The sequence below is a fragment of the Apteryx rowi genome, unplaced genomic scaffold (assembly GCF_003343035.1).
Source record: "Apteryx rowi isolate R43461 unplaced genomic scaffold, aptRow1 scaffold_1001, whole genome shotgun sequence".
Classification (NCBI taxonomy): Eukaryota; Metazoa; Chordata; class Aves; order Apterygiformes; family Apterygidae; genus Apteryx; species Apteryx rowi.
In genome coordinates, this window is record NW_020447200.1 from 135,875 (window position 1) to 161,087 (window position 25,213).

Consider the following 25,213-nt stretch of genomic DNA (forward strand, 5'->3'; position numbering starts at 1 on the left):
GCCGCGCCGGCGCTGCGGCCCGAGCCCGGGGCTTTACCCATTCAATAAAAACGCTTTGTGAGATTAAACCGGCTTCTTGTGCCTTGAGGCTTCAGAGGAAGCCCCTCGTTTCGCAGCAGCCGCTTCCCGTTCCCCTCTCTTGCCCCTGAGGGCACAGAAGCCCTGTGGCTCCCTCCAACGCCCTCAGCTCGGGCCGTCTGGGCAGCGGCCAAAGCTGAGGGGGAGATGCAGTGCAATGCAGCGAAGCCTGGAGACCGTCCAGCATGGCAGGGATGCAGAGCTGAGCTCTTCCCCGGCCCCAGGGCGAGAAGGGGAGTGCTGCCACGGGGCGCACTGCTGTGAGCCTCCCTGCCTCAGGCCTCCCTGCCTCTCACTATGGTGGGGCCAAAGGAAGACGAGTTTGTGAGCTGCTGCCTTGTCCCTCACGCTGGGTGTGACCTTTGGGCTGGCTGTGCTGAAGAAACAGAAGTGTTTTTTTCATGTGGCTGTGGCTAACACAAGCTACGCATCTGGGTGCGCAGCCCCAGTGCAGACAGGGGCGGTTTTGACCTGGACGTGCTCTGCTACGGGGGGGGGGAGGAACAGTTTGCCCACCTACAGTCACCACATTCAGAAGGAAGTTATTTAAGATTGGTACAGTAGAAATATAAGATTAACGGGAGTGTCTGCCCTAGCTGCATTTTGACATTGCATTTTTCCTTCTCTTGGGAGGGGGGGAAAAAAAAGTGCACCTTTCTGGAAGTATATAAAGATTTTATTTGAAGAGAGGCATTAATCTTACAAAAACACAGTTTTGCATCAGTAAAAAAAAAAAACAACCCAGAATAAATAATGCCAAATGTGTCATATGTTTTCCTCTGAGTCTCTGCTTGTTACCACTGTTGCACAGCCTTAATTAAACATTCCGTAAGCCTCCTTTGGGCTTTCTCCCCCTCCACAAACCAGGACATCACTCTTGCCAGGGCTCAAGTTACACATTTCAGCAGAATGGGACTGTGCCTAGCCTTCAGAGTCACATTATTGATTTGAAGTTTGTGATTAACAAATGGTCTCTCTCCTCCTTTAGTGTTTGTAGTGAACATCAGTAGAAATCAACAGGTAACCCTGAGGGGAGAAGAACAGTCACTGAAATGCTGTGAATTACAAAATAAAGGTTCCCTCCCACCCCCTATTTCAATTCTATACTAGTGTTAAATGTCATAAAATCTACCGAAAATAGCTGAGACTTGGAAGTAACATGTTTGAGAAGTTCAAAGTACAAAGACTAATAATGACAGTCCCGTCTTCTGCCTCAGGTCCTACCACTTTGCACCATGCTAGCAACAGAAGGTACATCTGAAGATCGTATAGCCTACCCAGGAAAGTTCATCTGAACTGTGGGGGAACTACTATCATCCCAAGGTGGGATTATTTTTACCTAACTTGAGCAACCTAAAAATTAACCATCTTATCTAAACTCTTCCTTAAGGCTTCCCCCATTGTCAATGCAAACAGAGCAATGAACCTCTGCAGAGCAGTCCATCACAGTCTAATATGGTATCTTTGAAAAATGGAAAGAGTTGCCTATCTGTTTTTATTGGCTATAGCCAATAGACTGGGCTGCAAGTGGAGACTATAAAATTAACTTTTAAATGGGAACCCCATTCATATTGATAGGGTAGAGCAGTTCTCCTGTGTCCTCTCCCATTCCTAGTTACTGATGAAGAGATTGTGGCTAGAGAAAAAGAGGTGGGGAACGGGCCCCACAGAACCACTGAAATCCTTGGTTCATATTTAGCCTTTAAGGTTGTTGGCAGCTTTGGCAACTGCAAGTAGTCTCCAAGTTCTACTTTGTAGGGAATTGGGCTGCTGCTAGATAAGTGGGACACAAAGAAAGATTAAAACAACCTTTGCATTTCCTTCCCTGAGTTGTGCTCTGTGCTTGAGCACAAGCAAGGGTCTGGGACTGTCTCTGGAGAGCAGAAAGTGACTGAGAAGTTGGAAGACAAATGGAGAAATTTAACTGCCTCACCCATTTTCTACAAATTCATTTGTCAGCTATTCCCTGTACAGTCTGATTTTCTAACAACACACTGTACATCCAAACTGAGGGCTACAGAGTGCTGCAAGATGTGCAGAATACTGCATGATTTGGAGAAGAATAATCAGGAGGCAGAGGATGTTTTCTGAGAGCTCAGTAACTACCTTTGGCTAATAGCCTCAGCCTTTATCATCAGTTATTAACAAAATCTAATCATACTATGTGCATGAAAATCAAGTTCACTTCTCTCTCACATTTCAGCTATTCTACTGAATTCAGCAGAACTGCATGGGTAGGGGTAACTAATTTGATTTGATTAGCCAAGCTTGAACAAAATTTTAAAAGGCAAGTCTGTTTTCACACTGAATTGGAACTTGCAAGGCTGAGCAAGCTGTGTGTTTAATCACTAAGCGCTTATGTACATAACTCAGTTTTATTTTCTCCCCCTCAAAGAAAGAAACATTGTTTCTTATGGGATTTTACTGGCATTACAGATCTCATTTTAAACCCAGGGCTTTTTGCTACTTAGCTAGCTGAAGATACAGGAAATTTCCTGTGCAAACAGAAGGTGAACAAATATCTAGCCAAAAAAAGAATAGGAATAACTATTTCATAAGAGCGTCAAAATCTCACCTGTGCAATTGTAATATGAGGTCTTGTCAAGGTAGCATTAGCCAGATTAGGAAGAGGGAATCCTTTTGACAGTTTAGCTTAAGAGACAAACACAATGAGTTAGGTATGCAGTAAAAGGGTAATAAATATCCACCCTTCATCAGCACTGTTTATCCAGAGACTGCTAGGTCATCTATAATAATTAACCTCTTAGTCTTCACAAGCAGCCCTGGGAGGTAGGTGTGATGCTCACCTATCAATGGGGAATGAATTACAGATGTTCTTGGCAAAGTGTTGCAGTAAAACCAAGGCATTTCATGTTCAGCGCATTATGCATTACATACTCAGTGATTTGTCCCTAATGACCTGAGGGAGTGTTAATACAGTTCTAGCCTTCACTAGAAGCTGTTCCCATTTAATTCCATTAACTAAGGAAGGTGAAATTCATCCTGGTACAAAGGGCTGGCACAAAGCAATGTCTCCCTCTTTGGGGACTTAAATAAGATTTATGTAAGGCAAAAGCCCTGTGCTGGTCTTCTAGAGAGGAAAACATTTCACACACAGTGGCCCTCAGGCAGGTGTACAGACTGGAGAGACATCCTTCTGGACTGATGCATCAACTGCCTCAGTTATTACTTTCAGAACCACTTCAGAACCTTCACTGATGTAAAAGTGGATGAGTTTCTGGGTCCTTTCTGCCTGGATTTCTCTGCTGACACTGCAAAACAGTGCCAGTTAGAGAGTGTATTCACACCCCTACAAATCAATCTCCCCATTCCATGGCTTACTGGTTGATGGTCATTTTCTGCTCAAGTTAATGGAAAGTGGTAATCTAAGCAGTAAAAGTCAGTAGAAGTTACTAGAACCACCCACTGTGCTAGAAGTTTTTAGCTAGTCGTTAGAAATGTAGCCTCACCATTAGCCGATGGAATTACTTCAGTCTGTAAAATATAAGATAGGATGTTCTCCAGAAGTGAGATCTGCCACAGATAAGAAAATTAAGTTAGAGATTACTTCCTGATAGTGGTGGAACTGTCAAGCCCTAATCCTGGATGGAGTCTATAGGCTCACGTTCAACTGTTCAGCTCATTTGGCCCAAGAGAGTCACAAGTTAAAGTGACCTTTGGATCTTAAGTCTTTGAAATGATGCAAAGGAAATGAAATGCAAAATGCAAATGGCTCTCATCATTCTTGGACAACATTTTCATCAAAAACAGTCAATTTCCTTTACTCGTAAGATAATTTATCTCCAACAGCAAAGCAGGACCAGAGCAGTTTTAATCCTCTCTCCTCAGCTTCTCAGAACTGATTGATTGTCCTCAGAATTAAATGACTATCTATGGAGGCAGGGTTTTCCCCTCTACAGCTGTAACAGCACTATTTCAGGCATTTGAGACTAATTTCAGCTCCCATTCCCTACTGTAATTATGAGCATCTGTGATGAGTACCACTGCACCACATGAAGTGCCTCTTGCTCAGTCATGCATGTGATCACTTTGACAGCACACCGCTCTGTCTACTGCTACGTTTCAGATTACTGCTGTGTGTTTCATGGTTATGATTTGAGGCATCTTTGTGCTTGCTGATGAAGTATGACACACCAGTCAGAGAGACTGCAGAGTGTCTCATTTTCAGAGCACTTAACTTGCCCCAAAGAATATACTTTTTTTAAACCCACAGCAGAAAGGTGGCTGCCAGAAGATGGGAAAAGAACCATTCAAGAAATGAAGTCAGATGATTTAGAAATAATAGACAGAATTTAGCTGCTTACTCTTAAGCCTGGCTATCACTGAAATTCTTGATTTGCATTTCCTCTGTGCTTAAACTATCAGCTTACCTCAAAAAAACCAACACTGGAGTGGGTTAGGGAGTACTGAAGCCTGAGGGAAAGAAGAGAAACAAGATGAGTCACTAGAAAGGACAAACGCACATTATTCTAGTCATGTACAGCCACTGCTGTCAGGCTCCAGGCCTTACAAAGCACCCATAAAGAGATTTTTCTGAAGGATTTTGATACTTTTGCTTAATGCTTTGATGTGAGCCCTACTAGGGCTAGAAAGAAAAATTCTGTTCATAGTATGCTGTTGCTGATGATGTCTGTGCTGCTATATGTTTCCATATTCAGAGCAGTTTAGATGAGTACTTATTCAAAATAAGATTCCTAAGGTTCCACAGCACCAGCGCCCCAGCTCTCAAGGCAGGTTTCCAAGCACATTGTGGATTCCCCTCTCTGAATGCTGCTGTGGGAAACTGATAATAACACTGTCCTCCTTAAACTTCTAACATCTCACTAGTGTCCTTAAACTCCTGACAGACTCTGGATATCCTTAACCCTATAACTAACTCCCCAGAAGGAACCTCTGTGAAATCAGGATCCCAAATTCCAGCTATGAGGTCACAGTATACAGAGCTTCTCTCTATAAAATGTGATGTGCTAGATTTCTAAAGGCCTACGGCTCCAGTCGCCATCTTTGTGGCCCTCTGGAGGCTGCAATGCCTCAGCTTGGGAATCTCTGCTACGAGAATATCAACGTAGGGGGAACCTGCAAGGGGCCAAATTCTTTCCTGTGTCTTGGACCACTCTGCAGTTCTCTGGTGGCACAGACGGGCTAGAAAGCTGACCAGCTAGAAAGGGATGAGGGAAGCTCTCAAATGATTCAGGGTCATCATAACTGCCCTCTGCATACTTCTTTTATCTTGCCCAGAGGGGAAAGTAGATGTTAGGAGCAGAGAGGTCTGATGAGCACACTGTCTTGCAGTAATCCTCAGCTGGTGGGCAGTCCCTTGGGGACTGTGGCAGTTGTCACAGAAAAACCTGCTGACTGCTCTAAACTATACAAGCATAGCCACAGAGAATTAAGGAATCACAGCTAGATCTTAGTCCAGATGAAGATCTATATGAATGATTTTAGACTAAATTGAGCTACTAAATCAAATATAACTCCCTAGAACTAATTGATTGTTACATTCACTAATTGCACTAGTTATAGCAGCCACATTGCCTCAGGTTGAGAAAGTCTGTCAAGCTCAGATAGATGGATTCATTACTGAGGATTCATGAGCTACTGAAGCTCAGCAGCAACTGACCTTAACTTGTCACAAGCCTGAGGAAAGATATGGGAGCGCAAACCTTTTTCCTGATGGAATTCCTGCAGGTGAACTCACCCAGAGAAACACAATCATTAAGTTACGGTAATCTGATCATGTGTCTAAACAGCTAACGTTAAGATTATTAACACTGCTTTCTGAATGACCTTGGGCCAATCTGTCCCTGAATTACCTGTTCAAACATAGTGAGCCCATTAGCTTCTGGTCAAATATATTCACAGCAATACTGGTATTGGCTGCCTGCAGAAAAAGAAACCTTGGGTTACCAGGCAAAGAAAACAAAATCCTTGCTTAGAATTAGTCACAAATACAAAAACATCATCTTCTTGGTTATGTATAGAAGCTGTTCCCTATAGGTGCACCTTTCTCCCTAGCTCATGGTTCATGCAGGTTGCATACAGAAAATGTCTGGTTGTCTGAGCGGCACTGACAGGATCTGAAATGCAGGTAATGAGATTTCACTAATCAAAGACATTTTCAGTTAAATGAACAAGATGTCAAGAGACATGACTCATACCTGTAGAACAGGCATTCCAGAGAACAGAAGTTTAGGTAATTGAAGCTGGGATATATTTGGATTTTTGTTCATCTATAGGAAAACATTCTTTCCCATAGAAATTTCCTGTAGGCTAAGTTGGCCCACATAGGCACTGCCCATGACTAAGGTGAATTTGCATGTTTAAACAGAAGAAATCTGGTCCTCTCTGTTTCCATGACAGACTTAAAAGAAGGAAAGAACAAACATATACATCTGATTTAAACGTAGCCTTGTTCATTATACTTACTATGTTCGTTGTGAACAACGATTGGGTGGTTGAGTCTGGCAGAACAGCAAATACCTCCATGGAGCCCTGAATCTCTAGCGTAAAGGAATCCTGTTGTAAGCTGATGATAGGTGTTTTAGTAGCCATTAGCTTCAACATCACTGGGTATGGTGTGACTGAATGCTGGACTACCTGTAAGGATCCAAGGCCAAAAAAGAAAAGTCTGAGAAATGCTTTTTTTGTAGAACAGATCAGATTAATACATTTTCCTCATTCTCCAAAGTAATCATATTGAAGTAGCTCCTTAAGGTGAGGTTTTAAGAACAGCTGATAACATGAGATTCTTTGAGTAAGCTGGAAATAGAAATTTCCTCTGGTGATAAATCAACAGTCCTGGCCGTATCAGGAATGCAGTGGAAAGTTCCTTCTACTCTAGGAATCCTGTTTCCTCTGAATCACTTCCACAAAAATTAAACATTAGTTGTGAACACAGGAAAGAAATGGAACATGAATGTGACATTTAAGTAACAGAACAAAAGAGCTCAAGAGTCACTTTGAGATTCACCCATCCCGTAAGGTAGGTTCCTGCTCTGGACTGTCCTCAGAGCCTCACTCTGTCCTTTGCCTGAGAAGGGAGTAGATTTGCCAGATAAACTTGTTACTTAGAGCAGGGGGATGGAATATTAGCATCAGAGCTCAGGGCATTTTATGGAGAAGACCATATGATGACAGCCTTTGGAACAAACTTTTTCGATTTCTTATGGAGGAACGTAGTATCATCCTGCAAGCAAACAAGGACATTAAGTTCTTGGAACCCCAAGTCCAATTTCATCCATCCTTGGCATTAAAAGCCTGGGATCTCTTATGCTCATATTTGATTGCTCAGCCTGTCTGTCAAGTCTGGTAGAAACCACGCAGGCTCATACTCTCTCTCCTGTTCTATTCATTGTCTCTCTTGAAATAAATGACAATCCTGTATATGTCTAGTCTTTTCCATAGATACAACCATTTTCTGCCCATCTGTCAGCTTGCCTTTTTTCTGCTAGTGAGTCACAGGCTAGCAGTGAAGCAAAGGCAATCATGCAAGTATGGGCAGGGGAAAGGAGTTATTTCTGAGCTGAGGCCAGTCAGAACTCTCTCAAAGCAGGACTCTTGACTGAAAGCTTTTTCCTACCCAGAACTGGTTTTAGGTGGAAACAACTATGGCTTTGGCCCAGTGCCCAGAGCAAAGATTGATGTGCAAGGTTATGGGCTGAGTTTGGTAACAGCTCAAGTCATTCAATTGATTGTGGGGGCTGGAGTTGAGAAGGCCCATCTGCTCTGCTCTTAGGATACATAGATGTTCCCACTTCTCTGCTGCAAGAGCCCCCTGGCCCTGCAAAGTCTTTGGAATATACCAGTAATCAGTTGTCTCACACCCAGGGGGGCCAGAGATAGTGGTTTCCTAAGGGTGTGTGGAAATAACAATACTCACCTCAGGGATGATACTGCCAAATATCTCTGTGCTTATATTAAAATAACTGCAAGTCTGCAAAAAGAAAAAGAAAAGAAAGACATGAGTTTACCAGGCATGATTTTTATGCCTGACTTTTCTTTAAATGCTTTATTACTGTCATTTCAATGAATCTTTGATTTTGTACCTTTTGTTCTCAGAAATATCCTTAAAGGACTCAGCATACTTAAAGCTGCTTCCCAGTAACATATGCCAAAACACTCTCTGGGGAAGCAAACACTTATTAAGACCTTCTGCAGAAGTACAGTTGCAATAATATTCTTAGAGTCTGGGCTGCAGACTTTAGGCTTTGGGACTTACTGAACCTCCTGGAGACAGGACAGCCAAGCCTGCCTGGCCTCCAAGCCACAGCTGCTGTGGTTTGTGACATATGCTCTGCTTCCGTGGCCCCTGTAGTACTTTGAGTAGGTAAAGGGCCCTTAGAAAATGGCCACTGAGGCAGCTAATTCCCCAGGGTAAATCCTCTTTATCCATTTCAGAAGGGCCTATACCTCAGATCTATAAAAAATACTATTTTGCAGGAAAGTTGCCAGCATTTGGTACTTTGCTCAGTGTAACTAGGCACCTCTGGCTATGCGCTGAAGAATCTATATAGCACAAAACAGCATAACAGTTCCTTAATGTTTATGATCCACTGTCACAGGACTCACAGGCCAGTTAGCAGTGAATCTTCCACTACACTGACAAGTGTCATGTCTTAAATTACTTGGACAACTCTGAACCCATTCCTCTGTGAATCCTACTCACCTCTTCTGCAATGGTGATGTTGAAGGCTCCTGCTGTGTAGTAAGCAAAGGAGGAGGTCTGAAAGAAATACTCAGAGAAGGCAAGGTAGAGCATGGAGTCACTTTGGTCTGGGACAGTGAAGGGTGCTGCCACAAAGGGGGGGGCAGTATAGTTTCCACCTGGGTAGACTATCCCCTGAAAAGTATTGTGAGAAATAAAAATCAGTACCACTCAAAATTTCTGACTGACTTTAAAGTGATTTCAGACAACAAAGCTATTTTCCTTCTCCTTGTTCCCCAACTCCCAACATCAGCTCAGGCTATTCATTTAAGTGTATAAATGAGCACAAAGGCCTTGCAGCACACCCCAAAACCCTTGCTCTTTCACGCAGGTTGTGAAGATAAATTCCAGAGATGGGATTCCTCCACAGAAGACGCCTGAAATCTCCCTTTTGAGATGCAGATCACCTACTGAAGACAGTCTACCCCTCAGGAAATAAAGCCTGTTATTTAAGGGCCTAAATATTGAATGAAGAGCATGACTAAGCATAACTATGGCTCCTTCTTCTAGAAAAGCTTCTTTACTTCTTCCTTTCCCTACCTCCAGGGATTGAAACCTGAAAACTGCTAGCCTGAGCTATCCAATAGTCTCAATTAGAAGATGGATCTCTAAAACTACAGAGGCCTTTCTAGCTAGGATCAGGACCTTGTTCTACCCAGAAGCAAACTGGCAACTTGTGCAGGCAAAAGAATGCCAGTGAGATAGAAAGGAAAGACAACAAAACTTGTTGTCAGACAGCAAAACACCTGTGTTGTCTTTTGCACTACCCATGATATTAGCCACGGCTTGCAGATCTAATACTTCCAAAAGCATCTAGACAAAAAGTAAAACCTATTTATAGTGAGGAAGGTTAAGAATTCAGAAGTTAAGACTTTTTTTTTTAATATCCCTTTTATCAGTTCCTCCTTTCTGTTTCATCTCAAATATATTCTGTGTGTCTTTACTTTCTCAACCCTTCCTCACCTATCTCTACATTTCCTGTCACCTCTTAAGGACTATCAAAATGCTTACCAAATGTTGAGTCTCTTTGCCCATGACCTCTACATTCAACCCTAACTTTTTGAATTTAACAGCTGTTGACTTTGTCTTTTCCCATGTTACATCTTACATGGGAGAGTAACTCTTGTAAACACCCATGACATTACCATACTAGTCTACCTTAAGTCCCTCCTTAAAAACTACTTTGCCCAGAGGAATTTGACAGTGGTCACAGAGTTGTTGTCCTGAGACCAATGTCTACCATACTGACTGATACTGGCTCATTGATCTTTTGTATTCCTGTCTGCTTTTTTTCCTGTTGTCTCTTGTTTATACTTAATTTATAAGATCTTTGTGACAAGACTGTCTATTTGTTCTCCCTTTGTAGAGCACTTAGCACAAAGGGTTTTAGGCTTCATTAAGGATCTTAGGTGCTATGATGATGATGATAACTACCCTCAGCTAAATCACCTTTTCACCTTACATAGAATGACAATCAAGTCATTCTAGAATTAGAATCTTGTCTAATGCTGGTCTCAGTGCCTAAGAAGAGTTTATTTCTTTTTGTGTTTTTCTTTATTTGAAGGAAACTTGCATGGCTTTTGACCTCTGCAGCAGTCCTCAGAATTCCATACATTTTCTAAGGGTCTTCTCTCTTCCCATTCAAAGTGTCAGAGGCTTAATTCTTGCTTCTAAAGGCTTGCTCTGTCTTTTCCTCTCTCTCCTGACAGCAGACTCATCTAATTCACTGAGATGTGTAGAAATCTTCCCTGACTGACTTAACAAAGAAGTCCCAGATATTAACCAACAGTGACAAGGAGAAAGATGGATACCTCTTCTTCTCTCCTTTCACTTTCTCTTTTTCCTTCTAAACTGCTCAGTCAACTTTTACTGCTCCCTACTTGCTGTAACTGATTCACCAGCAATTAAAAAAAACGGATGTGGCTTTTGAATAATTCATTTTACAACAGGATTGTTAAAAATGATCACAATAACAAATGCGATAGTGCTTTGGAATGTCTGTCTTCTCTGATACTGTGTCTTAATGTTCAAAACAGCAATCATATTCATCTAGAAAGAGGATCATATCATAATAAAAAAGCAATCTTGGCAAATAGCACTACAGGCAATTACCTTTAAGTCCAGGTCAATGTATGGTCGGGAGACTGCTGGCAAGCTGTTTAAAGAGTAGTCTATTTCAGCCAAATCATCAATCGGCATTAGGACTGTAAGGGTGGCAAATAAAACAAAATGCCAGATATTGCAAAAGCACAGAAAGAATTTTAGGTTTAATTAAAACTAAGTCATTTTTTGAAGGAGAATATACAAGGTTGTCCCCAAAGGGGAAAAGAGAAAAAAAAAAAATCAGCGGAGGATCTCCTAACATGCATTCTGATTGAAGGCTTGCTGTTTCTTCTGGCAGTTACCTGAAAGCACCTCCTTTAATTTTCCTAGCATTTTCCCATTGTAGAAAAATAAGTTTGGTGTAACCACAAAAAGGAAATGACTTTAGCAGTACTTCGGGGCAGGAGAAGGTACTGGACTTTCTTGTCAATCAGTTCTGCATCCATTCAAAGAGCATCTAACTTGCAGATGCTTTCCCAGAAAGCTTAGCACCTGAACTGCCTAGGTGCTACTGTGTATTGCATGCAGTATCTGCCTAACAATTTTGGTGCCTAAATACCTTTGCAAATCTGGCCCAAAATGGTTGCAGTGAGAAGCTTTTTACAAATGAACTTTTTCATTTTGCCTTTGGCAAGTCAGATAAATAGCCAAGTATGACCTAAATTTCCAGGCAGGTTAAGAGAGCTGCCCTCAGTTTTTAAAGTGCAGGTACATGGAGGACTCATGGAGCATGGGACACGGGAAGGGAAAGCAGCCTCATCATCAGTGCTGCTTGCTAAGCAGCACTTTTGACGATAGATGTGCAGACTGCCACATTTGCAAGTTGAGAATCATTCCTAAGTTCTTGGCTCCTCAGAAGTATCCTGCAAGCAAGGCAGAATGTGGGGCTCATACTGCTTCTGGAGGCTTTGCTGAGCAGCTGCTGCTTAGGGAACTACAGAATCTCACTGAGCAGGAGACAGAAAGTACAAGGAAAAGATGTCACTAGTGACTCACCATTCAGTGATCGGAGGTCTTCATCTATCAGCTGGATCCCAGATCTGATGTTGGGACATGACTGTATAAAAGCACACTCAAGTTATGGCTTGATTAGTGTGAGCCTGTACCCACTGCTCTACTGTGTGCTGGCAAAACTGTCTGCATATGTGACATACATTGCAGCATTTGTCAAAGCTCCTGAGCTAGCTTGAGTTTAGCTATCTGGGTCCCCAACGCCAGTATTTACTGCAATGTAAACATATCCTATGTCAGAGCTGCCTTTAGGCAACGGTCAAAATAGGAAGTTGCCTAGGGCAGCAGCCTGATGTGGGTGACAAAACTAGAGGCTTAGACAGTATGAGAAGGAGACAGATCTCACGTTGGTATCACAGCAGAGATCCCCATTCTGGGGCAGAAACACAGCCACCTCAAGCTCTGTCTTCTCTCAGAGGCTATGGGCAGGTTGTCATCTGAACTACTCACCTCTTTGACACTATGAGATATATGTATATCATACTATGAGATGCCATACTACAAGATCTGTATGTGTCACCTAATACATGTTTTATCCCTCAATCTGCTGAGTACAATGATTAACCAATAACCAAGATGCTTCTAGATACACAGGCACAGACTTCTTCTGCATTACAATGGGAAAATAACTACATGCTGCTGGCCCTGCTACTGCCCTGGTTGAACCTAGCTCTGCATCAGTCAATATCTTGGCCGTGAACTTGGCACTTTATCTGAAAGCATTTCTGACTGGCAAAATGCTGATGGTGCTCTCAGACCAGAATCAGATTATACTATTTTTCTAGTTCTTTTGCCAAGTTCCCAGCATTGACTTGTGAAAGTCATATTTCTTAAACGCTTCCCCCTAAACAACTTAGAAGACTTACATTAGTAGCCAAACTTCTGTGAATGGGTTTCTTCAGATACTTAATAAAGAAGTTATGCAGGAAGCTACAGGAAAGAAAAAAAAAGCAATTCACAGGTCAAACACTACAGTCATTGACAGACTTTTATACTTCTTGGGTATACTTATTTATAAAGCTGTTCCTGTAAAAAATCAAGTATCTCTGCACATCACTAATTTAATGGCCTCGGAGTTGATATTTGAATACAAACTGGGGCTTTCTGAAATGTAAGCACTGTCAGAGGGCCACCTTTTGAAAGGAGACAATTTCAGCACTGTTCACCTCAATGATTAGACTGGACAGGTTATATTACCACCACCGTGTATATACAAACACAGAATAAATAAGCAGTCTGTGCCCCAGGAGCTTCCAATGCAAGAAAAAAAAGAAAAAAGGAGACAAAAGTTGTATTCAGACAGTGAGAGAAGAAAACAATGAAATAATATTGCATAGGGTTGTAACCAGAGGCACAACACGCAGCAGCCTTGTTGCTGTTTTTGTAGTGTTGTGACTACAAGTGCTTAAAGCATAGTACAAGCATGCAATTCCTACCTAGGGTTGAGGATTAAAGCAGCATTTGGAAAGAACTGTGTGCTGAAGGAGCATGAGGAATTATTTGATCTGACAGAATTGCTCTATTTATCCTCTACTCAAGTGACAGTGTGGACAAATGGCACAAGGACATTGGTCAAATTTGGCCTGAGGAAACACATTTTAACACTGGATTAGGGCTCTGATTCTCACCTGTGATGCAAGTACACTCCTAAAAGCAATTCTGGGTGCCCTATTTTGTGAAGCTGTCTTTGTGCCATTGACAGTTACTTTCTCCCTGAGTATATACAAAACTCTTGCACTTACCCACGTTTTCCATCCAATTTGATGTCTACATCACCAGAAGTCGTCTGGCAGCTTGTAAGCGATATCAGTGTATGACCTATGTTATCCAGGGGTGTGGAAAAGATTGCAGTAACAAATACCTTTGAAATGTACACCGTGCTTCTTCCAGTGTTTTTGCTGCATAAAGTAAAAATACATAAACAACTGAAAGAAAAATCTATTTTTAGGGAACATTCAAGACTCAGATTAACTCTCAGACAGACTCTTCTGTTCATTGAGGATGAAGTAAGACAAAGTTGTTTATCTGAATATTTTTCATTGCATTTCTTATAATGAAAATAAATTCTAATAGAATCCGCAAAGAATCAAGTTTTCTACAAAGTAGTATACTAACACTCCATGTTAGGAGCTTGGAAAAAAATGGATTTGGGGAAGTTGTTAATTCACCATTTTACAGTAATTCATTCCAGTTACAAGACAAGTGTTTCCACAACAGAGGGAACTGCAATATATCTGATATTGGTCTGGGCAAGAGAACTGTACTGGATCTGGTCTGTTGCTGTCTGAGCAAGGTCCATGCATAACTGATGTCAGGGAGCCTGGTGTGCCCTTACAGGCTCTGCAGTCCCTACCCCACCACCCTCCCAGGGATTTGATGGCCCATGCTCAAGACCAGCTTTGATATAGTGCAGTTGTGTTATCTTGGATCAAACTGTTGTGAAAACAATTCAGTTGTGAGAAAGAACTGTGAGAAGCTTCACTGAGGGTCTCTGCCCCTTGGCTTGGAAGCTAACATTCAAAGTCAGGTCCTTGCCTGAGCTACGTGTACAGCCTTGTACCTCATTAATCCTGATGGTGCCTTGCTGGCCTAACTTCCTCGCTTGGCCTCAGACCTGCCTCATCCTTATGGACTTACGTTGCAATTTGGACTGCCGGCTGAGCCTGGTCACTGTTGCAGATCTGCTCTGCTTGCCTTTCTTGGGTACTTCCTGATTAGTTACTTGCCCCTGCTGCCATGCCATCATCCTCAGCTCCCTGCTCCCCTGCCCTCACAGAGCATCCAGCACTCCCTATCCCTGACAGCAGAAGTCTGGAAGTGCAGCTCAGAGACTGCTGTAATTCAGTCAGTTTAGCAATATAGGTAATGTGAGTTGTAGAGAAGAAAGAGGAGGGATTTCTTTCCTCTGAAGCAGCCCAGGACTGGGAAGGTGTGGAGACTGATATACGGATCTTGCTGAATACTTGTCCTTTTTCCATTGGCTTCTGAGCTGCTTCTCTTGGAGAGAGCACAGAGTTTCTAACAGTGAGGCTGCACTTTAAATACCAGTGAGTTTAGTATACTAGACTGTGATCCGCTGTCTCACAGTTTTTCTAAATGTGTAATTAGCTACAGGCTGGACCATGTCAAGCATTCCACCAGAACTTCGATCTTTTACTACCCACAGAGATGCTACTTTATCAGTGCTACAGATTAGTGGACTAGGGCTATCTCCCACCAGCAAACCTGTTGAGAAGGACCAGTCTACTCCTGGCTTATTGGTGTTAGCTGTTAAAGAGCAACTTTGTCATGAAGAGGTCACAAGGAAAACTAAACTTTGCATTTTTATCTTTATATCCTTTTTCATCAAGAAAACATCCAGGATACATCAGCCTGTACTTACAACATCCAGGTTCTTATGTTCCAGTTCATATCAATGGTTAAAGAAGCATTTCCAATCACCAGTTTTATCCCCATCCCAGGTATGAGAGAGATGGAAGCACTGGGGAATTCAAGAGCAGTGACTCTTATTCTAGAACATGAGGGAGATAATGGAGAAAAAAAAGAATATGAATAAGAAAAAAGTTTGTACTCCAAGAGTCAGGGTGAAGCCACAACAAGGTTTAAATTTCAGTCACATACAAATTCCCCTCAGAGAGAATGAAATGGTAGGATGTCAGGATAACTTTGACTCCTTGGGAGTCACAGCCCTTTATGGAACCAAACTGAATGTTTCTATTCCCTGCTTGTATGGTTTGCATTGTCTTACAATTGATTTTCTGGTGAGAATATTTCTGAGATTAATATCAAATCTGTTTTCTGTAGCATTCCTGAAGTATCTATTTACAATTTCCTGCAACTCAGCTGGTTAGTAAACAAAACAGAGATGCAATTATAGTAATACTCATTCAACTACAGACACAGATACTAATTGTACTTTGAATTCTTTACTCTCAGCTGTTGCTACATTCATACAAGTTCAGCTATTACATTGAGTCATTCCTGCTCGTTTGCACTTTTTCAGGCTACAATAGGTGTAACCCTGCTCCTATGTCCTAACATAGTTTTACATTCACTTAGCACAACTGAATAGGCAAATTGGTTAAGTGCTTGTCTGAGCAACCAGCAAGGTGCCTAATTAACTTTGTACACATGTTGCAGACTAAGCACTGAAGTGCAAAATGTTGCACCTAGACACTGACCTTTGTGTTTATGCATGAGGATTCTGTATATTTTAAAACTTTGCTCTTTTACTATTTCAAATCATGCAACATTTCTGCATCTCTTATGCAGATCTTAAGGCTGACTGCCTTTAGGGAGACTTGGAATCTGCTATGTGGCATGTGTACTGTCAGAGTCATACTACCAAGCAGGAGTATTTATTGAGATGAAAGTCCTGGTGTTTACAACAAATACAACCAGCAACAAGCAGAATACAAAGCTGACATTCTTTCTGTCCTGCTGTTAAAACAAGCCTGTAAATCCAATGATAAAATTGATGTGGACAGCTACCAGGACCATTACCCAAGTTACACTGCATAGCATTTTAAAATCAATTCTTATGGATGCATTCTACATCAGCAGCTAGTTCTGATCCAGGTTCCTCTCTGGTGCACTTCAGCCACCTGGAAATTAGATATCTGGTGTAAACTGATTGTCTGGGCTCCCTCTCTATTCAGTGGAAAAACATCAGCATCTGCAGAGGATGATCAATCTCATTCTAAAATAGGTGTCTAAAACAGAGGTGGAACTGCCCTCTGAGTATGTGAGCTCTCTCCACTGATCACAGTAAGAGCTTAGTTGACTAAATTAGACCAGATAATTAATTTCCATCTGGAAAAAAAAAAAAGTGAAAGGAATCACTCTTTATGTATGTTTGCTGTGATTTCATCAGGGTTTGGATGAAGGTCCCAGGTCACAAACAAGGGTGTCCTCCTTTAAGTGATAGTTACTGTAAAACACATTGACATTCCCACAATTATGCATGCACAGTGCTACATATAGTGATAGTATCTTAATCTTATATGGCAAAAAGCTATTTTGCAGGATTGTTACTTACCTTGAGATGTTGTATTTGACATTACCAAGCCCAAATTTCTCATAGCCACTCAAATCAGGGAATTGCTCCTTCTCCATGTTCTGCTTCAGGATCTTGAGCCCAACCTCCTTGGCTACAAGAAGATAGTAATCACTTCAATTGCCTTTGATACTGACTGGAAGTTTATGTTTATGTGCTTTCAGTTTAGGGGATTTTAAACACTGCCTGCTTCCATTTGATTGGATGGACACAGGGACAGAAGGATGAAGGTGTCTCATTTGAGGCCCAGCAGTGCTATTTCAGGTCTCACTCCTGGTCACTGCAAGAGCTAAACTAATTGATTCAATATCTGAACTCAGATGAACCTGGATATGTTGTACTGGGCTGTCAAGCACCTTTCTGTATGCCACAATCATTTCTGCTTTATTATATTCTTACACCTTCCTTTTCTTTATAGCCTGTGATCAGCTCATTTCCTCCCACTGCCCTCACTCCCTAAGATGTTTGTCATATCAGAATTCAATGCAATAACACCACCAGCTCCTAAAAAATATAACAAACAAACAAAAAATCACACATACCATACTCCAACCCCTTCTGGCTGATCCTCACTTTGAGCCCAGGGTTAGCTTTGAGTTGCAAACTGAGCAAACTTAAGAGGAGCAGAGAACAGCAAATCTTCAGCATCTTCTTTGTTTTTCACAGGACCTGTTAATAAATGTTGGTAACAACAGTGGAAGTTCATGCAGAAAGCATCATAACTGACGGAGGGTCAGCAACCTTTGTCACATGGTGGCTGTACTCTTTTCTCCCCTGGAGTGAGTTGTTCTGTCATCAGGTTTCCCTCCAGAATGGATAAGGTAAATACCCAGCAACCGTGAAAGAGGTAGCTGGTTTTCCACAGATTGTTTGGGAAATGGAGCTCCTCAGGGTGGAGGACAAAAGTCAGCCAATTCGTCATTCACCTTGGCAGGAAATGGAGAAGGTGCTTGAGATACACCCACTTGGACAAATCCTTTTCAAAGGGGTGTGCGATTGCATTTTTAGGTTGTGATCCGCGCCCCCCCCCCCGTACCAAAATAAGGAGCCTATTTTTCCCAAAATATGCGGAGCTCCAAGTATCTGGTGGTGATTCAGCAGAAGTCACTGGAACTTCACTGGAACTTAGCACTCTGGAAAATCTGTTCAGCTCATTTAACTATAGACACGGATACCCCCGCTTTAGGAACCACTTGTTAAGATCTTAGCCACAACTTTAAGAAGCCCTTTATGATCCCTCCCGGCTCAAAAGGAAGTGATTTTTTTTCAGCAGAAAATGTTTTTGTATCCCCTCACCTGTGTGGTAATAAATGCATTCAGTTTTATTCAAAAACTCTCCTTGCAAACTTCATGGTCAAATGGCCATTTATTTTTGCTTTTTTTTTCATTTCTATTTTGGAATATATTTAGGTTTTGGTCCATGATGGAGCTTTATTTCTCATCTCAGGCTTCCAAAGGATCCTTGTTAGTGTCCTGTGGGAAACTGGGAAAATGCTGAAACAAATCCACCAGTTCTACTTTATCTCACATTTTTATTTTTTCATTTTATTTTGCTCACACCACTACTGATTTTTAATAGGGTCGAGTGCCATGATCTAGCTTCTCAAATTGGCAGTTTTGTACCTCTTTGTCACAGTCCAGATATTTTTCATGTTTTCCCCATTGGTTTTTTTTTTTGGTGCCTATATATTTCTTCAGTTGAATGAACCTGAGATTTCTAGCATCTTTTTGAAAGCTTGCTATAGCCTGCCCCTCCATTCACAGATAGGGGCTTCAGTGCTCAAAGTATTTTACAAGAACAAATTCATAATAGCCAAGTGAGTGTGTTTAATAATAATTTACATACTATTGCTAGTCATTTGGTTCCTTTAATTTTTCAGCTTGTTTGAGCTTATCAGCAACTGGCTGATTTCTGTTCTTTTGTCTCCTCTCCAAAAAATTTAAGGGGATATTCACAGCCTGGGACAGTGACTTAATGCCCAGGACAAAGAAGCCTCATTTACCATTCACAGATGGCTGTCCCTCCACAATATACTTGGGTGGATCCCGTCATATTTAATTAGAGCCATTCAAAAGTTAGGCCTCTCATCTGGGACAGTCATCTTTATAGTGGAGAGAGATTCACTCCACCTATCTTAAAATGAATTGCCCTATGGGGAGTGCTATCTTCCTCCTGTGACTGCAGAAGGATTCACTGTTTACCTCTCTGAGGTGGGTCAAGGTAGGCAGGCCAAACCTGTATCAGTTATAAAATCACATGAAATGTGGAATTACATGCCAGCTGTCACCAGTCACTCTATGGTTGTGGATGATTCTTCAAGTAATGGGACAGCCCCCCCCCCCCACCTCCCTGCCATTATTCACAGAGAACCTGCCCCTAAAGGCACCGAGGTCCTTCTGGAAGACACACATCTTTCAAAAGCTGCCAGCAAATAACTTGTCAATAACTAAACAGATCATTGTGACAGAAAAGACTGCTAATAGCATTTTTTCTATAATACTGTGAGCATGACCTGTCATCCCCCTTTCCCTTCATCCCTTTCTCTTTGACAGCATGTTAAAAAAAACAAACAAACCACAAGACAGGCAAAAAAACCTATGGGTGGCACTTGGCCACAGTGAGGTTAGTGGGAGCTTTTGGCTGATTTTGGCTGACCCAGGATTACACAGGATCAGTAGTCCCTCGTAGCTCTACATGATTTATCACAGTGGTAGTGAATGAGAGAAGCAAATTCCCATCTGTGGGCTTCTGTGACTGGGTTTAAAATTGGGACAGAACTAAGCTTTGTGAACCACTGGCTGCATTTAGTGCGAAGCTGTTGCTGTCAGCAGTTGTTGCTGACAGAAAGGTCTCCCAGGAAGAGTAGGAGAAGCCACCTTGCTGGAGAATTTTAAAACCAAACTGGGCAAAACCAGAGAATAGTCAGTTGGGAAGAGTCCTCTGTGGAGTTATCAGTTATCTGAGGTTCATAACATGAATGGCAAACAGGTCACCTAATGATGTTTTTCCTTTTTCCCAGCAGCTACGCTGCATTACAGACAGCTGAAAATACATGGGAATGTCTTTTCTGGCATTACTTTCATGTAAAAAATCTCTAGTTATCACAGGGAGTTGATATAGAGGTGGGATGGGAGGCTGCCTTCATGAAACCATCTATAGGTACAGCACATTCCCCTAACTCCTGAAAAACATTTTTTAATGTTGCTAGAATATCTTTCTTTATCTATTTCATTATCTGTTAGAGATAATAACCCACTGCAAACCTCTAAAACATTTTCAGTCATAAGCACAATTTAAGCTGTGCAAACTGCAAAACTGTGAGATAAAATCAGCCTAATTTTTGTGTAAAATACAGTTTTGAACAGTATCACAGAACACCTTTGCCTCTTAGTAAGACTAATATTTTCTCCTTAATTTTAACCAATACCAATTGAGAGATGAAAGAAAAATATGCTTCACTTCTATAATAAAAATAAAATACCAGAATTCTGATAGAATGCTCTCTACCTAGGTATAGTTATCATAATTTAAAAATCTTAAAATTTAGCCAAATTTGGCTACTGCTGTTCCTTCCCAACAAAGTCACTCCACAACAAAGAACAACCATGAACAAAGTATTTGTTATCCTACCTCTCCTCTGGAAGCCGCAGAGAAGAGCCTTGCTGTGACAGACCACAGGGCTGAGGATGCTGCAGGGAAAACTCTCTACAGCCAAAACCCTCTCTTTTAAAGGCAAGAGCTGTGAGGCTGAAGACAGCCAGTTGCTGCTATCTTCAGCAATAACACACAGGGAGTGGTCCCTCAGGTAACCATGTCCCAAACTATTTTGGGTGTCACAGGCTAAATCTATCAGTCTAATTTCATTTAGGGACTAAGCAGGGGGCAGTGTAAACTGTTGGGTGTAGGTGCTCAGGCACTGGGATGCTGAGCTCAGTCATGTTTAGTGGGTGTGCTGTCTTTGTCTACCACTTCTGCACTGACTTCACAAGGACTTGAGAGGAAAGCTTGATGGAGACTAAATTTCAGTAGTTCCATAGGACTAATATTCATAGGAAGGTCTGTATATGAAAGAAACAAATGGATGTATAATTGTTAGCATGAACAGATGGAAAACAACAGTCTAGGTCCATCTGTTCTGAAATTGCTCAGGATACAGCATAAACCATACATATGTGTATCAGATCCTTGCAGTTAATATTTTCTGTTTCTTCTGCTTGCTTATCCTTCAGCTAACCAGTACTATTTGGCTTGTCAAAGAGGTGATTTAATCAATTAGCTCCCATGTAATCCAGGCAAATTCCCTCAGGCGTGGTAAACTTCACTGGATAATCTGAGTCATTTCATTGTGCAATCCATGAATAGAAAAGGGTAGAGACAGTTGTCAGTCAGTCAACAAATACTCAAGCTATACACAAATTTAATTTTCACCTAGGGAGTCACATGCATGATCATTCTATTATTTATATCTCTGGTAACTGAAGATGAATAAAAAACACACCTTCAGCTACATAAACTTCTCCTTTAATTTTTTTTACCCAAGTTCCTCGACTCCGTCAAAGCAAGGGAAAAGCTCCACTGTTTCCATCCATTTAGATTTCCAAGACTTAAAAATGCCTGAATGTATGGAAGTTATCTTAATGTTGCTCTCATCATATCCTTTTAACATTTTATGGTTCTTCTAATGGAATACCACCCAGGAGTTTAGATAAAACTTTCAGCAAAATTTAACAAAGACAGACTGAAGCTTCCAGAACAGTTTCATCATTTCTTTCTACAAATATAGCAGTAAAAGCCAAGTATCTGTTTACAGATATATTCAGATAACACATTCAAATATGCTATAAATTATTTCTATGTCCAAACTCTTCACCTTTCAAGATGTTACAAAGAGACTATAAAAGCAGTATTTTATTCTGATTTTCTGTTTTAAGCCACCAAGCATTTGCTCCCATGTATATGTTAAAGAGGGTATAAACCATGACCCTTTATACCACGTTTACAAGAAACCCAATTAGCTCATCAGCATGGCAATAAATAGAAACTTGTTGCTGCATACCAGCAGCTGTCTGGCTGTTCCCCTTCCCTGCCTCCTCAGTTCTCCCCTTTCTCCACGCTCTCCAGTCTGCAGCACACTGATGGACATACATGGTTTCTGTTGCTCTGTCAACTAGGGAACAAGACCAGATCAAAATGAACATGAGTTAACTTTTCATGCATACAAACAAAGAAAAATGCGACTGGATCCTTCTGGGGGTAAAAAAATCTCCTATTTACAAATTCAGTGAAGGGCAGACATAAAAAAAAAAGAAAGCACCAAAAGACATAAGGAGGATAGGGAATGGTAAAACAGACACGATCTTGCCTTGTGAAACACCAACTGTATTGTCCCTAAATCAGTCCCAGTGGAAGAGTTCACAGAAGGCAGCCAGAGTGAAGGATAAGTTTCACCCACAGACACTAGTGGCTCCCCCAAATTTCAAATGCTCAAGAAAAGAGTGCCATGCACTTTGCCCACCCACAGCTACTCCCTTCTCACCCCTCTGTGCCTTCCTGGGAGAGAAGTGAAGTGCTGGGGAAGAGAGAGGGGGGAGCAGACAATGAAAGACATCAATATCTGAGGCTCCTGTGATAAGATTAGGAGTTAGGGCAATTAGTGCCAGAAAGCCCTGGTAGTTAAGTATAGGATGATATGGGGGAACTGTTGTTGTATACAGCAACAGTTGTTTAGTCCTCAGAGAAACAACTGCTTTATCTCTTTGTGAGTGACAGTCAGAGGACTGAAGCTTAAGGAGCAGTGGCACACTACCGCATGGCCCTGTTTAAAAAGGCCCATCCAGCCATGGCACTGTTGGATCCAGACCTGGAGCACATGTCCCACTGGAAGAGAAAAGAGGTGGAGGATCTGTGGGAAATTGCCCCGGAGAGCAAATCTTCAAAACTGGCTAACCTTCAAGGACAGCTTCCTTGGAGCACAGGAATGATCCATTACAATGTTCAGACAGTTGAACAAGCGTGGCAGAAGGCCAGCATGGATAAACATGGATCTCCTGACTGAGCTCAAACACAAAAAGAAAGTACACAAAAGCTGGAAGCTGGGACCAGCTTCTTGAAAAGAATATAAGACATTGCCTGCACATGTAAAAATTAAGTCAGGAAAGCCAAAGCTCAGTCAGAGTTGAAACTAGGAAGGGAGGTGAAAGGCAACAAGAAAGGTTTCTGTGAGTATCCTGGTAGCAAAAAGAAGGGTAAAGAGAGTGTGGGTTCATTGCTCAGTGGGATGAGGGACATGGTGACAGTTGACATGGAAAAGGCTGTTTTAACTGGTAAGGCTTGCCCTCAGGCATCCCAGGTCCATGAGGTTCCTAGCGGAGTCTGTGGAAGTGAACAGTACCCAAAGTAGAGGAAAAAAAGTTAGGGATCACCTAACTCACTTGAACATACACAAGTCTGTGGGACCAGATGGGATGCATCTGAAGGTGCTGAAGGCACTGGCTGGCCAATGTCATTACGGAGCTACTCTCTATCATCTTTGAAAAGTCATGGCTGTCAGGGGAGGTTCCTGATGACTGGAAGAAGAAAGACATCACACTTGTCTTCAAAAAGGACAAGGAAGGAGACCCAGGGAACTACAGGCCAGTCAGCCTCACCTCAGCCCCCTGGGAAGATTATTGAGGGAAACATCTTAGAAGCTATTTCTAAACACATGAAGGACATGAAGGTGATGGGGAGCAATCAGCATGGGTTTACCAAGAACAAATCAGGCCTGACCAATCTCATTGCTTTCTATGATGAGCTGACTAGCACTGTGGACAAGGGAGGGCTGAGGATGGTGGTATACCTTGATTTTAGCCAGGCCTTTGACGCAGTCTCCCTTAGTCTCATCACCAGATTGGTGAGATAGGGGCTAGATAAAGTGCACGGAAATTTGAACCAGGCAGTCCAGCCAATATGTTCTATCAGTGGTGCAAAGTCCAGTTAATGGCCAGTTGCTAATGGGGTTCCTCAGGGATCAGTACTGTGACCAATAATGTTTAATGCCTTCATTGATGATCTGGATGATGGGACAGAATGCACTCTTAGCAAGTTTGTGGATAACATCAAATTGGGTGGAGCAGTCAATGTGATGGAAGGCAGTGCTGTTATTCAGAGGGACCTGGACAGGCTGGAGAAATGGGTTGACAGGAACCTCTTGAAATTCAACAAGAGCAAGCAACAAATCTTGCATCTGGGAGGGAATAACCCCATGCAGCAGTACAGGCTGGGGGCTGACTGTTTAGGAAGCAGCTTTACAGGAAAGGAACTGGGGGTCCAGGTGGACAAGTTGAACATGAGTCAGCAGCATGGCCTTACAGCAAAGGCCACCAACCACATCCTGGGCTGTATTAGCAACAGTGGGGCCAGCAGATCCAGGGAAGCGATCCTTCCTGTCTATTCAGCACCTGTATGACTGCATCTGGAGTGCTGTGTCCAGTTTGAGCTCCCCAGTAAAAAAAGGATATGGACATACTGGAGTGAGTCTAGCAGGGGCCACCAAGAAGGTTGGAGACTGGCAAATATGACATACAAGGAGAGGCTGAGAGACCTGGGCCTATTCAGCCAGGAGACTAGAAGGCTTATTGCTGGCTACAACTACCTGATTGGAGAATGCATAGAAGACGGAGCCAGACTCTTCTTGGAGGTGCATGGTGATAGGAAAAAGGCAACAGACCAAGTTGGAATATGGGAAAATCTGTGATTAGATATTAGGAAAAAAATGTTACTCGAAGGATGGTTAAAAGGCAGAACAGGTTGCCCAGAGAGCTTGTGGAATCTCCAGCCTTGGAAGTGTTCAAGACTCAACTAGACACAACCCTGATTGATCTGATCTAATTAGTCCTGTTCTGAGCAGGGGGGTTGGACTAGATGACCTCCAGAGGTCCCTTGCAACCTAAATTATGATTCCGTAATTCTATAATAATTCACTGCATTTCATAAATCTATTCCCACTCATGGTATCCAGGGAAAAGTTGTGAAATTCTTACTCACCAAGAGTAAGATCTCATTCTATACCTGAAGCCTTGCTAAAACTAATGAAGATAAGCTGAATAATGCAAGAACTTGTCCCTAAAATTAGTAGCACTTGGTGTCTATAACACTAGTAAGAAGCAGTCACTCCTCATCAGACTTTAAACACCCCTAACACTGTGCCAGCCACACCCGCTGTACTAAAAAGCAACAGATGAAGCTGGTGAAAAGTTAG

General features: G+C 42.0%; 1 protein-coding gene across 1 annotated transcript; it reads right to left on the reverse strand.

Annotated features, from left to right (window-relative positions):
- Window positions 1-1,062: 1,062 nt before the first annotated feature.
- On the reverse strand, window positions 1,063-17,621 carry BPIFC (BPI fold containing family C). The gene is made up of 15 exons (XM_026063469.1): window positions 17,516-17,621; window positions 16,956-17,067; window positions 15,300-15,428; window positions 13,660-13,815; window positions 12,784-12,847; window positions 11,903-11,963; window positions 10,916-11,007; window positions 8,765-8,938; window positions 7,979-8,032; window positions 6,526-6,696; window positions 5,913-5,980; window positions 4,470-4,512; window positions 3,549-3,612; window positions 2,654-2,730; window positions 1,063-1,104 (listed from the first exon to the last, which is right to left on the reverse strand). Exons 1-15 carry the CDS (start codon window positions 17,619-17,621, stop codon window positions 1,063-1,065), a joined length of 1,413 nt encoding a protein of 470 aa, XP_025919254.1.
- Between the last annotated feature and the right edge of the window lie 7,592 nt (window positions 17,622-25,213).

Bases quoted from the DNA above. Each gene is read 5' to 3' on its own strand.
- BPIFC (XM_026063469.1), bottom strand. From the start codon at position 17,621: ATGCTGAAGATTTGCTGTTCTCTGCTCCTCTTAAGTTTGCTCAGTTTG. The intron at 17,068-17,515 runs GTATGTGTGATT...ATCTTCTTGTAG, and splicing joins CCAGAAGGGGTTGGAGTATG to CCAAGGAGGTTGGGCTCAAG. The intron at 8,939-10,915 runs GTAATTGCCTGT...AATACTTTTCAG, and splicing joins ACATTGACCTGGACTTAAAG to GGGATAGTCTACCCAGGTGG.